The 17,663-nt window shown below is 43.1% G+C and overlaps 2 protein-coding genes across 2 annotated transcripts in view; one reads left to right on the forward strand and one right to left on the reverse strand.

Moving 5' to 3' along the window:
• UCHL3 (ubiquitin C-terminal hydrolase L3) overlaps positions 1 to 16,463 on the reverse strand; it is a gene marked incomplete at its 5' end in the record, with an annotated part of 129,650 nt that extends 113,187 nt beyond the window's left edge. Inside the window, 2 exons of the mRNA XM_082248132.1 lie at positions 16,330 to 16,341; positions 16,422 to 16,463. Of these exons, the coding sequence (XP_082104258.1) occupies positions 16,330 to 16,341; positions 16,422 to 16,463 (54 nt within the window). The remainder of the gene's footprint in view (positions 1 to 16,329; positions 16,342 to 16,421) is intronic.
• A 602-nt stretch (positions 16,464 to 17,065) lies between these two features.
• The window catches only part of COMMD6 (COMM domain containing 6), a 41,504-nt gene continuing 40,906 nt past the window's right edge, over positions 17,066 to 17,663 (forward strand). The window contains exon 1 of the mRNA XM_082247422.1: positions 17,066 to 17,254. Coding sequence (XP_082103548.1) covers positions 17,227 to 17,254 — 28 coding nt within the window. The 5' untranslated portion in view covers positions 17,066 to 17,226. The remainder of the gene's footprint in view (positions 17,255 to 17,663) is intronic.

Genomic DNA, 17,663 nt, shown 5'->3' on the forward strand with positions numbered 1-17,663 from the left:
TTAACCACTTGCCTACCGGGCACTTTCACCCCCTTCCCATCCAGGCCAATTTTAAGCTTTCAGTGCTCTCACGCTTTGAATGACAATTGCGCGGTCATGCTACACTGTACCCATATGAAATTTTTATCATTTTTTTCACACAAATAGAGCTTTCTTTTGGTGGTATTTAATCATCTCTGGGTTTTTCTATTTTTAACAAAAAAGAAAAAAAAAAAGACAGAAAATTTTGAAACAAAAAAAAAAAAAAAAAAAAAAAAAAAAAAAAAAAGTTTCTTATTTTCTGCGAGTAAATTTTGAAAATAAATACATTTTTCTCCTTCACTGATGCGCACTGATGAGGCGGCACTGATAGGCTGAACTGATGAGGTGGCACTTATGGGCACTGATGAGGTGGCACTGATGAGGAGGTACTAATATGCTGCACCGATGAGCACTGATAGGCGGCACTGATGAGCACAGAGAGGTGGCACTGCTGGGCACAGAGAGGTGGCACTGACGGGCGGCACTGATGAGCACCCACACTCAGTGCCCATAGTGCTGCCAGTCAGTGCTCATCAGTGCCTAGATGAGCAGGCACTGATGGGCACTGACTGGCAGCACTATGGGCACTGATGGGGGGCACATTGTTTTTTTTTTTTTACCTCTGTAGTAATCAGGGCACTGGTGATCGGTGCCCTGATTACATTCCACTGTGTCCCCGACGGCTGATCGGTTCTCCTCCTTCCTCACACTGCAGTCTCCGTGTGAGGAATGAGCGCTGGCGATGAGAGATGATCTCATGTTTGCATATGAGATCATCTCTCATTGCATGAGCCGATCACGTGGTAAATGGCCGCTGTGATTGGCCATTTACCATAATCTGTGATTGGCTGTGTCCAAGGGACACGGCCAACACAGATTTTCGCGGGAGCGCGCGGGGAGCCTGTCTCTGGGAGGCCGTATAAAGACGGCCTCCCGGAAATGTGAGTCCGCGCTGTAGCCGTACTTCGGCTATAGCGCGGATGGCAGGTGGTTAATGAGGTTGCATAACCACTGACTTTCTGTCTGGACAGTGCTGATCACATGCATCCTCACAAAAAAGGAGAAACCTCTACAAATACACACTAAAGTGAGCATGTCCCCCAGGGTTCTGTTCTACCAGGAGAAGGATTGGGGGACAGTAAAAGAAGGTATCAGAGCAGACCGGATCAAACAGCCTTTTTACACAATGTAGAGGATTAACCCCTTAGGATCCACAGTGAGTATAACAAGCATGCTTTACTGCATTATACAGACTGATATTATTGTTGTGGGTTTAGTACAGGGTTTCTCAACTCCAGTCCTCAGGGCACACTAAGAGGCCCAATTTTAAAATAAAATAAATGCACATTTTTTTGGCAGGTAAAAAAAATATGCATTACATTTTTTTTTTTGTTGCTAGTGAGCTGTAAAGCATTGCATCCACGATTGGAAGATCGTGGGTGTAATGCCACTATCCTGCAGACTGTCTGCCCATACCTCCAATACGGGCAGGCAGTTACACACTGACGGGAAGCTCAATTAACTACCTAGAGTGACCAAACAGTTCTTTGAGAAATACCAGCTGACATCCACAAAGTCTGTTGGGACTTGTAGATTTCCCACTCACAGAACACTAAATGAATGATGCGGCCAGGTGGGCAGAGCACCTTTTTTTAGTTTGTGACAGCTAGCGGGAGGGAGAAGAGCCCTGCTATGTGTCAAAACAGTGATTTGGGGGGGGGGGGGTGCAGGGGAAGGTGAATTTGTTACATATGAACCCTGAATATGGGTTTTACATGTTACAAAAGGTGAACTTATCCTTTCACCCTTTCGCTGCCAGGTCTGTACATCATATGGACCTGACAGCAGGGGTTTAATACACAATCCAGTACCTGCAGCCACGAGGATTGTGTGTAAAACTGACTGGCAGACTCCTGCTTGTCAGGTGAAAGCATTCAGCCATACTCCTGGTAAACCACTTGCAAACAGCAACACACAGATTATAAATTCTGTATGTATTGTGGTTGGCAAGTGGTATTAGACCAAAAATGTATTCTATTGCAGCGTACCAATTATTAGATGGGGTGGCTGCAATTCATTTTTTTTTCTTTAGGCTACGTTCAAACTTATGCGAATTCCAGATTGCATGACAGGAGAATGTGACCGGCTCTCAATGGAGCCGGTTCACACAGCTCCGGGATGGCCGCGGTCTGCACTGGAAAAGGGTCCTGTGTGTCTTTGGTTCCGTTTTAGGTCCAAATTCAGGCAAAAGTTCGGACCTGATGGTCACCTGAAACGGAGAACAGGGATGCACCAGACCCCCTGCTGTGAGCCGCAGCTAGTGTGAACCTCGCCTTAGTCTTTATTCAGCTGGTGATTTGGTCAGAAACACACCTCCTGTATTAGGATGCCTCCACTCTGGATGAAGGAGCAACTGATACTCCTTGAACAGCAGCAGTCTGGTGGGAGGGAAGTATTTGATGTACTAGCGGATTTAGATAAAAATTGAAGTCAAACTCAATTTTACAAATATTAAGCAGATATTCCAGAAAAAGATTTTCCATAAATAAAAAGCTGATCATTGTAAGCCACATCTACAAGACAGCTTGTTCTGTTGAAAAACAGACTTACTGGTAGAGTAAGCCACACGGTGAAAACTAAGGAAAAAAAAAAAGAGAACAAACAAATGCTGCCATAACATCTGAGAACTGGTAAGCTGCAGTACACAGGAATACATCTGCTTTTGTGTTTAATACAGCTTTAAGTCTCCATTCACACTGGTACGACTTGTCAGGCGACTTGGTCAGCCATAGTGTAGTACATGACCGGTTCTAATAGGAGCGACACAAGTCGCTACGACTTAGAAAAAGGGTCCTGTACTACTTCGCGGCGACCTGGAGCGACTTGCATAGACATTCATTTTATGAAGTCCATGCAAGTCGCTATGCACGTGACTTCACAGGTCGCCCCGAAGTCGGATCCGACCTAGTGTGAACGGAGTGTTAAAGGTAACATTAAGATAGCCATACAGACCTCTCCTACTGTTGGCTGGCTGACATGCAAATCCATCAGCTTTGCTTGTTCCACAACAGTGTCTAGTACTGAAACTACAGAGTAGGTCGCCTAACATTTTCAGAAGATGCTCACCAATGACAGCCTTCATATTTCTCTGAGAACAGGTTTCCTTTATACTACAATACAGAGCACAGCTATAAGCCGTTTTGCATGGTCATTTCCAGAGAGTTTTTCATTCTGCAGGAATATGGGCCAAGCACACGATCTGTATTCAATGACTAATAATCAGAGCAGACTCTAAACCTGACTATCAAGTGTTACACCCATTGTGACAGCATATGAGGTGAGGTGGTGTGAGTAAAATCCCATCATAAAAATGGGAGCACTAAAAAAATTTATCACCTTAATAAACCGGAGGGAAATATTTAGACTTCAAATGGTTAAGGTCCACTTAGTAGGTGCCTGCTTGCAATAAGCCAGTAGAATCATTGAACAAAAAAATAAATAAAAATTAAAACTAAGGTCTTTTCCGGTAGCCTGTCAGAACAGCATCCCAGAGGGAAGGCTCCTCCCCTTTCTCAGAAAAGATTGCCACATCAAACTTTGAAATGCTTGTAAACCCTTGAATAAAGCCAGTGAAGTGACTAGCTTCTGGTGATACACAGATGGCGAAAATCCTTCAACATAAGTTATACTCGTTTTCTGCGGTATGCTCTTCTTTACATCCCTTTACAAGTGCAAAATTTATAAAGCTTGTCTGAGCAATCTGGAAGAAAGGGCAAGGATCTGAAGATACTCTGCAGAGTTCAGCGTGGAGAGGTCTAAGAGATGATTGGAGGGAAGACACACACCCCCTACACAGCAGCGAGGATGAGGCTGTCAATCACCTGGAGCTCAATCCCTGTGTCAAGAAAACTTATATGAGTCACTTCTGATAGCAGAAGAATGAGGCAGCAGACAGAAATGACACTTCGTGCTTTTAATTGAGACAAGTACAAACTATAAAGGGTTAAGTTTTTTTACATGTCACATCTGGCGGTTTACAACCATTTTAAAAGGGTGCCTCTCCGCCAGCCTTTCGTTCACTCAGAGTACCAGCAAAAAAAAAAAAAAAAAGTATTTACACACACACACACACACACACACACACACACACACACACACACACACACACACACACACAGTATCTCACAAAAGTGAGTACACCCCTAGTGAAAATGTCCAAATTGGACCCAATTAGCCATTTTCACCAAGATTACACCAAGGATCCCTTTGCAGACAAACGATCCGGATGTTGCTTTTCTGAAGAATCTTTATAGTTATCTCAGGCAAACTTCAAACACACACGGATATCCAAATGTCAATTTTTCTTTTTTTTTTTGTGCCGTGTGTTAGGGCTGCAGTTGCTGGAGATCCCATGCCAGAGTTTCATTATGTGAGCCCTCAACACCGGCCTTTACATACTTGCCCCTCAGATGCATCTCCACCAAACATTCAGCAGCTACATGTCCAGCAACATTATCAACCTCACCTAACTAACCAACGCCCACTAAGCAACATTTGCTTAACTCCACTAACTGCATCACAGGGATGATACATCAGTCCTAACAACATCCACTACCAATCCTATCAGTCCTCAGGTTCACAGTTGCACTCTTATGGAAGTCAATCCCGGTTTTCAAATTCCCCCAGTCCGTATTATCAGGATCTCTAAAGTGGTGGTAAACATGTACCCAGTGAAGTTAAGCTAAACTCCATCTTATGTTACATGTTACATATGTCCCTCACTAAACATGAGAACACTAGATGAACAGTCTAAATTGTACACAGCTGTTACGTACAGAATACGTGTTCCGGGTTCAAGCCAAGATTTCCTGTCTTATATCTGGGAGACAATATCAAAGCAGAGCTCAGCCATTAAGAGAAAGCAGCATTTTCAATTAATGAATACAAAGCTTCCTCTGATTAGCTGAGCTGAGGTGGGCTGATGATGTCACAACCTTGGATTTAACCAAGGAGACAGGAAGTCTCGGATCACACCTGGGACACCGTGCGGTATGCTGTATATAGCTGCATCTACATACAGTTTATACAGCACATCCAGCGCCGTCACATGTTAGTGAGGGACATAGTTCCCAGCAAACTATGTACAGCCATAGACAAAAGTTTTGAGAATGACGTAACTAATAATTGTCATAAAGTCTGCTGCTTCAGTGTTTTAGATCTTTTTTTGTCAGATGTTACTATGGTACTGTATACTGAAGTATAATTACTAATTAATATTTGTGTCATTCACCAAAAACAGTTGGTCACAGCTGTAAAGTTCGACGAAAGATGGAGTTCAGCTTAAGGAGATACACAGAAATGGCACATACATTGCTTATATGTTTTGCAGCATATCTGTTCAAAGTGTTACATTTAAATAGTTTGTCTGAGAGTTTTTTTTTTTTTTTTTTTTTAAAAACAGGGGGGAGTGTAGAAATCACACATGGCATAGCTCAATGTGGAGTGTTTTTAAAGCCGACTGGAGGGAAGAGCATCACCCTCCTCTACACAGCTCACAGGAACAGAGCTGGGGCTGTCAATATGGTTGAGCTCCCTCCCCGGTCACCATTTTTGTTTTCATGTTGGATACCCAATGAAGTTACAAGTTCAAGTTAATACGCATAAATGACTAAAATTTCTACATACTTTTTTTACTTTTCTATCTGCAGCACTCGCTTCCCTACATCTGTTCAAAGTGCTGAATTTAGAAAGCTTGTCAGAGTTCTTAAGACTGAAATTGCACTTAGTACATACTATAGAGGGATTTGTTTTGGTTAAGTCTCCATTTTTTGGCAATGTTGGGATACATAGTTGTCTTTCACGGACAATAAAATCTTTATTTGGCATGCAAGAACAATGTGCTTTATTTCCAAGTTTAAACATAGTGCACAACAGATGCAAAGATTATTATGGATGAAGTACAAAAATAATAATAAGGTTTAAAATACACTCACTGGCCACTTTATGTACACCTGTTTAATTGCTTTGTAAGACCTCTTTCACACGGGCGTTCCGTATGTCCGTATATCACCCCATCCGTCTGCGGGCGATATACGGACATAATGCATGTCAATAGGATTGCGGATGTCAGCGGATGACCATCCGCTGACATCAGATTTGCGTCCTTTCAGTTCTGTTCCGTTTTTTGGAACAGAACAGAACCCTATTTTTCTTCCGTTTAAAAAAACCGAAAGGACGCAAAAGCAGATGTCAGCGGTGTCATCCGCTGACATCCGCAATCCCATAGACATACATTATGTTCGTATATCATCCGCAAACGGATGGGATGATATGAGGACATACAGACCGGATGACACAAGTGACTGAACGGACGACAAAAACGGAGCGCCCGTGTGAAAGAAGCCTTACACACATTGCTAATCAGCTAATCACATGGAAGCAACTCAGTGCATTTAGTCATCTAGAAGTGCAGAAGATGACTTGCTAAGGTTCAAAACGAGCACCTAATAAACGTGGCTGGTGAGTGTATTCACACATATTGATACTGCCACAGAAACTCTCCTGAGGACATGAAAAATAGTCCACAAGTGTATCACACATCGTAATATCAAAATTGTTGGGTCGCAGTCCAGTATAATGTGCAGAGGGTAAATTGATCTCGTCCTCTTCTTTGACGGTAATGCCTTCTTTGTCCCGTATAATGTTGTGCATAACAGAACATGCTTGCATAACTAGATCTGCATTCTCCAGGCACAGTTGAATGGTGGTATGGAATATGTGCCATTTGCTTGTCAAAATGCCAAAGATGCATTCATTAAGGCGCCTTACATGACTCAGCCAGAAATTAAAGTTTTTTTTTTTGGGGGGGGGGGGGGGGGGGCAGAAGAGTCAGATTGTACCTGGCATAAAGCTTTTAGGACAGTGATCGTGAACCTTGGCACCCCAGATGTTTTGGAATTACATTTCCCATGATGCTCCTCCACTCTGCAGTGCAGATGAGCATCATGGGAAATGTAGTTCCAAAACATCTAAGGTGCTAAGGTTCGCCATCACTGCCTTAGGAGATGCCTTGAAAGTGCAACTGTCTCATCAGCTACAAGCACGTGTCATATCAGACCCTGCAGTTCCTGGAAGAGGTTTGTCTGATGAAAAATGGAAGCGGCTCTCAAGTAGCCTTCTCCTCATTTCAGATACTCTAAAAATTCTCGAGTCTGCAGTATGCCCCAATATCAACAGCTACCAACTCAATCACTGTAACAGATTCCCATAAGCACAGAGGAGAAGTATTTTTTATAATTAAAAAACCTGGACCAAGATCCAGACAGCATCTGAATTTGGACGTGTTTTCCATCCAGGGCTCCAACACAGTTAGGGAATTAAGTCTTTCCCCCGAAATCCATTGGAGATCTCCTGCCACATGGATGTATCTGGAACAGGCATTGCAGTAGACCGAAGCTCCTCCCATATTGCTTGACACGTGTCATGCAAAATTCCTGAGATTGTAGAGATTCCCAACAAAAAGTAGTGGTTTAGGGACATAGAATGATTGTCCAGATGCCAGAAACCTAGGAAGAGTAGTGATATTTTAAGGAATACTTTTACAAACAGAACATTCAATAACAAGCCCTTCATGTTTACTATGCAGGGAGAACACAAAGCAGCCGCCATGAAGTGCTCGGAGTGCAATTTGGGGGGGGGGGGGGGTGATGCTGGCAAAATGCCAAGAAATGTCTGTATGGCTGACAGATTTTCCAAATTAATTTAGAGAGAAAAAAAAGTTACATATATTGTGAGTGCTGGTCAGTTAGGAAAATTTTAAACTAAAATTTAAAATTAGGAAATGATGAAAGGAATCCAACATTACGCTGGAAATAATCAAGCAGAAAGGCTGGCTTACCTCAGGTTAAGTAGGAGTCACTCTTCTGGAGGCACATAACCTCTCATGTACGTGTTCATCCATTCCAAGCGTGGATGCAACTTTTCCAATAAAAAGTCGAACGTTGGTACAGACATTCGGGTGAAATTTTAAATTTTTCGGAAAACGTCACAAATCTGCATAGTGCAGAGCAACAAATCCTTCAGAGGGTTTCTTGAGCAGCATGGGATGTGTCCAGTACCTGCGTCTTCTCTCAGAAATCTTCCTCCTCGTGATGTTTCGTCGCCTCACATACGACATGACAATTAATGTTTCATGGTCCCAAAATCCATAAAAATCCATTGCTATAAAGCAAGTAGAATACAGCAAGGAACCGGGAAGCAAACCGCAAAGCAGCATGGGAAGCACAATGCACGCTGGGGAAAAGCAAAGAATCATGGGAAAATTTCCATAATTCAGTAAAAACTGATGAATAAAAACGGATGAAAAACGGAGGACAACTGACGAACAACTGACGAAAAATGGATATAAAAACGGAAATTAAAATGGATGTGAAACTGATGTTAACTGAAAAAAAAAAACCTGACTGAACTGAACGGTCCGCATGTGTGAAAGGGGCCTTAAGCTTACTTTATCCCCCCCCCCTTTTTTTTTTTCTCTTTTCTTCCTCTCTTTCCTTCTCTGGGTCTTCTTTTTTACTTTTATATAAAATAGAAAAAAGGGAGTGGACAGTGCTTCAATTATCCTCTATAATGATTTCTTGCCGTTTATGTAATATCAACACTGGTTTACTGGCAAGAAAAGTTATATGCTTTGCAATTAGATATGCTAAGGTCTATATATTATTAATGTAACGCTCAGGATCTTTTCCTGGTTTAAATAAAATATTTGGAAGAAAAAAAAAAAAAAAAAAAAGAATATATTGCATGTTCTTCTTTTTTGAAGCATAGTGGTGTGAAGTGACCCAACTGAACACAGGACAAATTGCCTTGTCTATACACTGGTACTGTGCTCAGTAGAGTAACGTTCAGACATCCTCCAAACTATTTTTTTTTTTTTTTTTACTCTAATGGGCTGCTGGCAAGGTCATTCCCACCCTACTAGAGAACTGTGGGTGGGTATGAAATGACCCACAGCTAACTGAAGCAAAAAGGAGAAAAAAAAGTGGGTATGAGTTCAGAGTATGCCTAGAGGGTGCCAAAGCTCATCCTAGTGCTGGGAAAGGCTATCCAATACCCCTGGTGTGAATGGGTCCTCAAATGTATTTTGGTAAAGAGTTCTATTGGATTTAGATCAGTTGAGCGTGGGAGCCATTCAATGGTTATCAATTCCTTCATCCTTCAGGAACTGGCTGCATACTCTCACCACATGAGTCTGGGCATTGTCGTGCACCAGGAGGAACCCAGGACCCACTGCACCAGCGTAGTGTCTGACAATGGGTCCAAAAGTTTCATCCCGATATCTAAAGGCAGTCAGGGTGCCATTGTGTAGCCTGTAGAGGTTTGTGTGTCCCTCCATGGATATGCCTCCCACACCATCACTGTCTCACCAACAAACTGATCATGCTGAACGATGTTATAGGCGGCATAATGTTCTCCACAGCTTCTCCAGACGCTTTCAAATCTGTCATGTGCTCAGGGTGAACCTGCTCTCATCTGTGAAAAACACAGGGTGCCAGAAGCGGATCTGCCAATTCTGGTGTTTAATAGCAAATGCCAATTGAGCTCCACGGCCCGCTAGAGGACATAAGGCCCTCAGGCCACTCTCATTAAGTCTGTTTCTGATTGTTTGGTCAGAGGCATTCCCACCAGTGGCCTGCTGGAGGTCATTTTGTAGGGCTCTGGCAGTGCTCATCCTGTTCCTCCTTGCACAAAGGAGAAGATACCAGTACTGCTGATGGGTTAAGGACCTTCTATGGCCCTGTCCAGCTTTACTAGAGTAACGGCCCGTCTCCTGGACTCTCCATGCTCTTGAGACACAGCAAACTGTCTGGCAATGGCACATATTGATGTGCCATCATGGAGGAGCTGGACTGCCTGTGCAACCTCTATAGGGTCCAGGTTTTGCCTAATGCTTCCAATAGTGACACTGATCCTAGACAAATGCCAAACTAGTGATAAAACAGTCAGAAAAGATGCAAAAAAATGAGAAAGGCTAGTGCTAGGGACGTCAGCTAAAACATTGTTTATTTTAGCATATGAACAACAGTCAAATAAAAATCCAATGCGTTTTGGCCATCAGGCCTTAATCATGGCTGATCATAGCCATGATTAAGGCCTGATGGCCGAAACACGTTGGATTTTTATTTGACTGTTGTTCATATGCTAAAATAACCAATGTTTTAGCCGACATTTATAGCACCAGCCTTTCTCGTTTTTGGTACGGATTGCATGGAGGTTTTACAGAGACCTCACAGACTGTGTGCTGTGTGTTTGAGGCTCACCAGACATTGCATAGGTAGTAGCTCCTGTGCACCTGTTCCAGTTCTCTTCCAGTCAGAAAAGATGAGTAGGGAAAAAAAGGTCAGCAGCCTTCATCTGTAAAACCATCCCTGTTTTGGAGGTCATCTCATTGTTGCCCATCTAGTGCACCTGTTAATGTCATTAAAGCGGAGTTCCACCCAGTGCACATTTTTTTTTTTTTAAAAATACCCCCGGGACAGTCAGGGCTAGTACATTCCACAATGGCTAGCCTCTGATCTGTCCCGGGTTGCACTTACCTTTTAGGAGAAATAATTACCTTGAAAAAGTATTGTCCAGCGCTGCCATCTCAGGTGTGGGCAGCTTGAAGCCAGCGCGATCCTCTTCGGCGTCCTCTTCCTTCTTCTTCGGTCCCACGATGCACTGCACCGGCCCCGACGTCATTTCCGGTGCCGCAGCGTCATCCCTGCACAGCTTCTGGGCATGCCCAGAAGCTGTTTAGAAGGGAATGACGGGCGCGCGCCGGAACTGACGTCGGGGCCGGTGCAGGCGCAATGATTCTTGGGAGCGATGACGTTCAGCTCCCAGGAATCATTGCAAAAGCCAGGAAGTGACGACGGGCCGCGGAAGCCGAGGGGAGGAAGAAGGAAGTAAGGTAAGTATATTTTCTCTACAAGGTAAGTAAAAAAAGAAAAATTGTGATTATCCATTTGTTTTTCAGGTGACCCGGAGCGAGAAGATGGAGGTAAGTATAAAATTAGGGTGGAACTCCACTTTAACACCAAAGCAGCCAAAATTGATTAACAACCCCCTCTGCTACCTAACTGACCAGATCAAGATCACAAGAGTTTAATTGACTTGATGTTATACTCTGTTCAAAAAGGGTTCCTTTAATTTTTATGTGCGTATTTTGTTAGAGAGTAACCCCAGTTTTGTTGAGAGAAAAAAAAAAAAAAAAAAAACAATCCTCTCTAGGTGATCAATGTACATTGTAAGGATTTTACCAAAACTTTGTTGCAGAGTCCTACCCCCCTTTCTGCTCTAAAGGATAAGCTCTTTGTTAGATCATGTCTTGTGCAGGACTGATTGTCAACAGGAGTGACTATTTTGATATTAATCAGCTGATGCACTTGAGAGTTCTAATGAGGAGAGTGTCAGGGTCTGCGTCTCTTTAAGGGCCCTTTCACACGGGCGCTCCGTATGTCCGCAAATCATCCTTTTTTTGCGGATGATTTACGGACATAATGTAAGTCAATGGCATTGCGGATGTCAGCGGAATACCATCCGCTGACATCCAATTTTCTTCCTTTCAGTTCTGTTCCGTTTTTTGGAACGGAACAGAACCCTATTTTTCCTCCGTTCAAAAAACGGAAAGGAAGCAAAAATCGGATGTCAGCGGTGTCATCCGCAATGCCCATAGTTGTGTTCAAAATTATTTAACCCCCAATGCTGTAAAGGGTTTTAGGGAATTTAGTGTACATTTGTAATTGTATTCAGAATGAAATCCTACAAGGACTTCTTAAAAGCAGGCCTCGACAAAACCCAGGCGCCAGGTCGCATTTGCGACTAGAATTAGCGACCTGGCACCTGGGGTGCCCTGCAGAAGGTGTCCTGTCATTTTTGCACGGACTTCTGCGCACGGACTTCCGGGCCGTCTGAAAATTGAGGCCCTGGCTTTTCGGCCTACTTGAGATGAGAGGCTTGCAATGGGGAACTGGCGCCCTCTTGTGGTGGCCAGGAGTAATGACTGTTGTAATTACTGTTTCCACTGCCTGATTGTTCACAATGCATTACCATCTCCCTGTCCAGTTAGTTACCTTTGACAGGGAGTGTGGTTATTTATAATTAATTTATTTTTTAAATGTAAAAACTAAATATTTTTTTCTTTTTAATTATTAAAAAAAAAAAATATATATTTTTTTCCAATTATTAAAAATTATATAATATAAATATAATCTTTTTTTTTTTTTTTCTCATCGCCATGCCACAGCCGAAGGCCCCTTTCACACGGGCTGTCTGATCAGGTCCGCCTGTCAGTTTTTCAGGCAGACCTGATCGGACCCTTCATTCTCCTCTATCTGATCCTGTCCTCCAAAAGCAGACGGGTGGTGGTTCTATTTTCTATCCATCCCGTGGATCGGATCAGATGGCATCGGATGGAAAGAGACAGTCTGTTTTCATCCAATTGCGCTAGAGGAGAGTGGGGTTCTAGTCGTATTTATGTGTAAATTTAGTATCCGTTTTATTAAATAAAGCTTGGTTGTTAGTTTAAAAAAAAAAAAAAAAAAAACTGGCTCCTAACTTTTTTAGCTGGCTCCTAGATTTCAGGAAAATTTGTCAAGCCCTGGGTTAAAGAACCATATGCAACTAAAATGACATCAATTGGTTTTGTAATACAGTAGTAAATGTTTCTTTTGTGAATTCTTCATTGACACAATTATTCAACCCCTTAAAGACTACCACTCCGAAGAACAGAGGTTCATTGAAGGGTTTTCAATCAGGTATTGAAAACACCTGTGGATGTCAGGGAGCAGCAATAAAGCCTAATAAGCACCAATTAGGCAGCTTTAAAATGACTGTGATACTCAGCTCCTTCTAGACATTTACTGGTGTGGTTACAAACATGGTGAAGTCATGAGAATGGTCCAGGAAGACAAGAGAAGAGGTGATTACTCTTCACAGGAAGGGCAATGGCTATAAGAAGATTGCAAAGATGTTAAACATACCAAGAGACACCATAGGAAGCATCATTCATAAATTCAAGGCAAAGGGCACTGTTGAAATGCTACCTGGTCGTGGCAGAAAGAAGATGCTGACTTTGACTGCTGTGCGCTACCTGAAGCGTAGAGTGGAGAAAAGTCCCCGTGTGACTGCTGAGGAACTGAGAAAAGATTTGTCAGATGTGGGTACTGAAGTTATACTGCGTAATGAAGGCCTCCATGCTAGAACTCCCAGGCGCACCCCCTTGCTGTATCCAAAGAAAAGAAGAGTCGACTGCAGTATGCCAAAAGTCATGTGGACAAACCACAGAAGTTTTGGGATAGTGTTCTGTGGACTGATGAAACAAAATTAGAACTGTTTGGGCCCATGGATCAACGCTATGTTTGGAGGAGGAAGAACAAGGTCTATGAAGAAAAGAACACCTTGCCTACTGTGAAGCATGGCGGGGGGTCAATCATGCTTTGGGGCTGTTTTGCTTCTGCAGGTACAGGAAATCTTCAGCGTGTGCAAGGTACCATGAATTCTCTTCAGTACCAGGAGATATTGGATGACAATGTGATGCAGTCCATCACAAACCTGAGGCTTGGGAGACGTTGGACCTTTCAACAGGACAATGATCCCAAGCATACCTCCAAGTCCACTAGAGCATGGTTGCAGATTAAAGGCTGGAACATTTTGGAGTGGCCATCACAGACACCAGACTTAAATCTGATTGAGAACCTCTGGTGGGACTTAAAGAAAGCAGTTGCAGTGCACAAGCCTAAGAATGTGACTGAACTGGAGGCTTTTGCCCATGACGAATGGGCGAAGATACCCGTAGATCGCTGCAAGACACTTGTGTCAAGCTATGCTTCACGTTTAAAAGCTGTTATAACTGTAAAAGGATGTTGTACTAAGTACTAAGATTGAATGTCACTTGGGGGTTGAATAAAACTGATAATGATGTGAGCACAGAAAAGACATTTGTAGTTATTTCATTATAAATGTTATGTTATATTTGTCTGACCTACACGTGCCTCTTTGATTTATTTGTAAGCAGGATGACTGAATGATCAAAATCAATGTCAAACTGGCCAAAACAATCAATTTCAGTGGGGGTTGAATAGTTTTGAAAACAACTGTACATTATGTCCGTATATCATCCGCAAACGGATGGGATGATATGCGGACATAGGGAGCAGATGACACAAGTGTCATCCGCTCCGTGAAAAAAAAAAAAAAAAAAAAGGACAGGAACGGAGCCAAAAAAAACTGATCGCCCGTGTGAAAGAGCCCTTAAGGTGATTAACCCTTTTGTAACATCTTACAAAAAAAAAAAAAAAAAAAAAAAAAGCCTAAAATCTGCCTTGTATTCTAGTACAAACATCTGAGAAATTCATTGAGCCAATCACACAAGCAGGAAATGACATTTCTGGACGTCTTTCATACAGCAACTGTGTACGTAATGCCTCCAGGTTGCCATTTTGCAAAACTTACAGTAAATTAAGGCTGCTGCAGATTGAAGCAGAAAGGGCATTTTTAAAGAGTTACTAAACCCACTACAGTAAAATCAGTCTGTATATACTGTGAAACCTAAGAGGTTAAATTGTCTGCATTGTGTAAAAAGATGTTTGACCCTGTCTACTTTGATCCTCCCATTCTTCCACTATCCCCAATCCATCTCCTGATAGTACAGAGCCTTGGGGGCAAGCTGCACATGCTCAGTTTGGTTTGTATTGCTTTTTTTCTTAGGAGACTGCATGTGATCAGCACAGGGCTAACCAGCACTGTCCAGACAGAGTCAGGGGTCCTACAGCCTCATAGGACATGTAAAAAGAAATGGCTGCACATAGGAACAAACAGGAATGTCCCACTGACATTACCCACACCTGTGAGGGAGGAGGTTACTCATGTACTTCCTTGGGAATATACAATAAATGGACTTATTTATTCCAGCGTGCAGCCATTCTTTTCTATATGTGTTTCCTATGGCAGGCAGGCAAGCTTATGTGCGCACCTGTGAGGGGATTCCCACCCATCTAATCCACTCACCTGAAGTGGCGTATACTTTGTTCTCCATTTCAAAGCCTCATAGGACTGTCAGGGGAGAATGAAAACTCCTCCTACAAGCTTTAACCAATGCTTGGCCAGACACTAATAGAAGTCACAAGACTGCTATATACTGCTGATGAGAAAAGGTTTAAGTTTACTAAAATAAATGCATTTCAACGTTCTGTGCGAGACCAGAATGCAGAGTCCTGGGTTTAGTAACACTTTATTACTAAATAAGACTTAATTATTAAAAATACAATATGGCTTGTTGTTGCGGTTGTGTGTATATATATATATATATATATATATATATATATACACACATACACATACATATACACACACACACATATATATATATATATATATATATATATATATATATATATATACATACACATATATACACACACACACACACACACAAACACACTTTTTTTCCTTTTTTGGGGGGGGTCAATATTTTTCCCAGGAGAGTGGAGTTAGCCTTTAAATGCTAGCAGTCTAAGTACTGTATTTGACTTGGTATGGGCCTATCCTATTGCAGCCCCTGCACAGCAGAGCTTTGAAAGTGAAGGAAAAACAGAAACAAGAAGCCAATCAGTTGTTTTATAGCACGTGTCAAACACAAGGGCCGTGGGCTGAATCCGGCCCTCCAGGTCATTTCATATAGCCCTCACATCTCTCCTGCAGCTGCAACACTTGGTTGCTTTTGGCATCTGATGTAAGAAGGGGGGGGGGGTTTCTCAGAACATCTAGTCTTACAGATACATGCAACTCTCTGAAGGGGACCATAATGCTGATGTGGCCCATGATGAAATTGAGTTTGACACCCCTGTTCTACAATGTAAAATAAAGCTTATAGGAAGAAAGAGCAGAGAGAGGAGCTCATCAGTCTGCTTCTTCTCCTCTCACTGGTAAGTCACAGACTGGAGAGACAAGGCCTGAAGCATGGAACAGCAGGTATTCTGTGCTGGCAGACATGGCTGTACTGTGTGGCAGAGCTGTGTAAATCCCAGGTCTGGATGGACAGGATTATACATTGACTCCTAGCTATGTATTGGATGTCTGTATTAGGCTGTGTGCCCAAAGCTCAGCTCTAAGCAGCAGCACCTATGAGCTCAGCCTTAGTGGTGACTTACCTTCCCTGTCCATGCTCCCATATACTGTGACTAAGCACACTTACCACTCTCCCACAGAAAGCTCTGCCAGTAATGACACTAGAGGAGTACACGAGGAGAATGTATGCAGCTCACTCACCTGGTTCATAACCTAGAAGAGAAGCAGAATATGAGTGAGCATTGCCCCTGAATACACTGAACTCCTGTCCCCGGAGGAATGGCGCTTCTCACCTCAGGATTAGCCTCCAGTGGCAGCCAACGCATAGCCTGCATGGTGTCTTCGCTTATTCCTACTCCCTATGGAAGCTCCTGTCACAGCACTCCACAGCCTGCTGCCTACTAAACTTCACCCAAGGACCACTTTACTTTACAAACACGGGGGGGGGGAAAGCGCTAATACCGGCTACCGTCACCTGCACAGCAAACTCTTATTAGTAGGGGTTATTAACACAAGATTAGAATAACATAATTACACGTGAACCAGACAGGGCATATGCATTCGTTTCCCGGAGCAGAGTGGTATATGTTCTATACGGGATAACGGCGTCTCCCCTTTATCAGCTACAAATGGACTCTTCTAGATCACGAAGCGTGCAGTGGGACGCACAGCATTGGCTAGCGGTGCTCCGCGCCGGGAGTGATGGTGACGTAACGTAGGGCTGAACTGTCCAGTCATTCTACTGCTTCCTGAATCATGCGCCCGCCTCCTATATCTGATAGGCTAGAAGTAGGTAGGCGTGCTCATTGTGGGCTGTTCCAATAGGTAGTTTCGCCTAAGTAAATGAGTCTTGGGGTTTCGCACCTTTGGTTACTAGTAACATTGCAGTGTTATGCAAAGTGACTTTAAAAACCTTTATATTTGTGTGAGCACGCTGCGAGCCTTCTACATTACACAGCAATGTAGGCAGCGCTTCACTGGCCTGGGTGCCAGGTACAAACATGGTGGCTGCTGTCACAACTTGAAGTCATGTGATTTAGAGCTCATGTGACAGTCGCTGGGTATGATGGGAAATACTGCTGACACTGTGGTGTAAGGATGTTGGAGAGAGAGCTGTCAGGAGCAGGTAGGTGGGGGAGGTGTGCTGAGATCACATGTGTGTGCATTGCCATGGATGAGATGTCTGAGCTCCAGGGACAACCCCATGTGTGTGCACAAGCATGTCATTGGGTCTGTGTGTCACAGGAAGCCTTCCCCTTTTGTCTATAGTTGTTTTCATCTGTCACAGATTATTCTTCGGTTGGGCATTCACCAACATAGCACAAGTTGTATGCCTTAAAGTAGAACTGAAGGCACAACTTATTTTATTTTGGATATAACCCGCCGTTTTTAATTTTTTGTCTGTGTCCCAGCGGCAGAATTTCTCTTCAGTTCCTGTCTCAGATCCAAAACAGGAAGTTAGAGGAAATCCCCCATCTCCAAAGTGAGAGAATCCCTGGTTGCCAAAAAAACTGTTCTTGTTGGAAGATTTCCCC

Source organism: Pelophylax lessonae, assembly GCF_965119305.1.
Source record: "Pelophylax lessonae genome assembly, chromosome: 2".
Taxonomy (NCBI): Eukaryota; Metazoa; Chordata; class Amphibia; order Anura; family Ranidae; genus Pelophylax; species Pelophylax lessonae.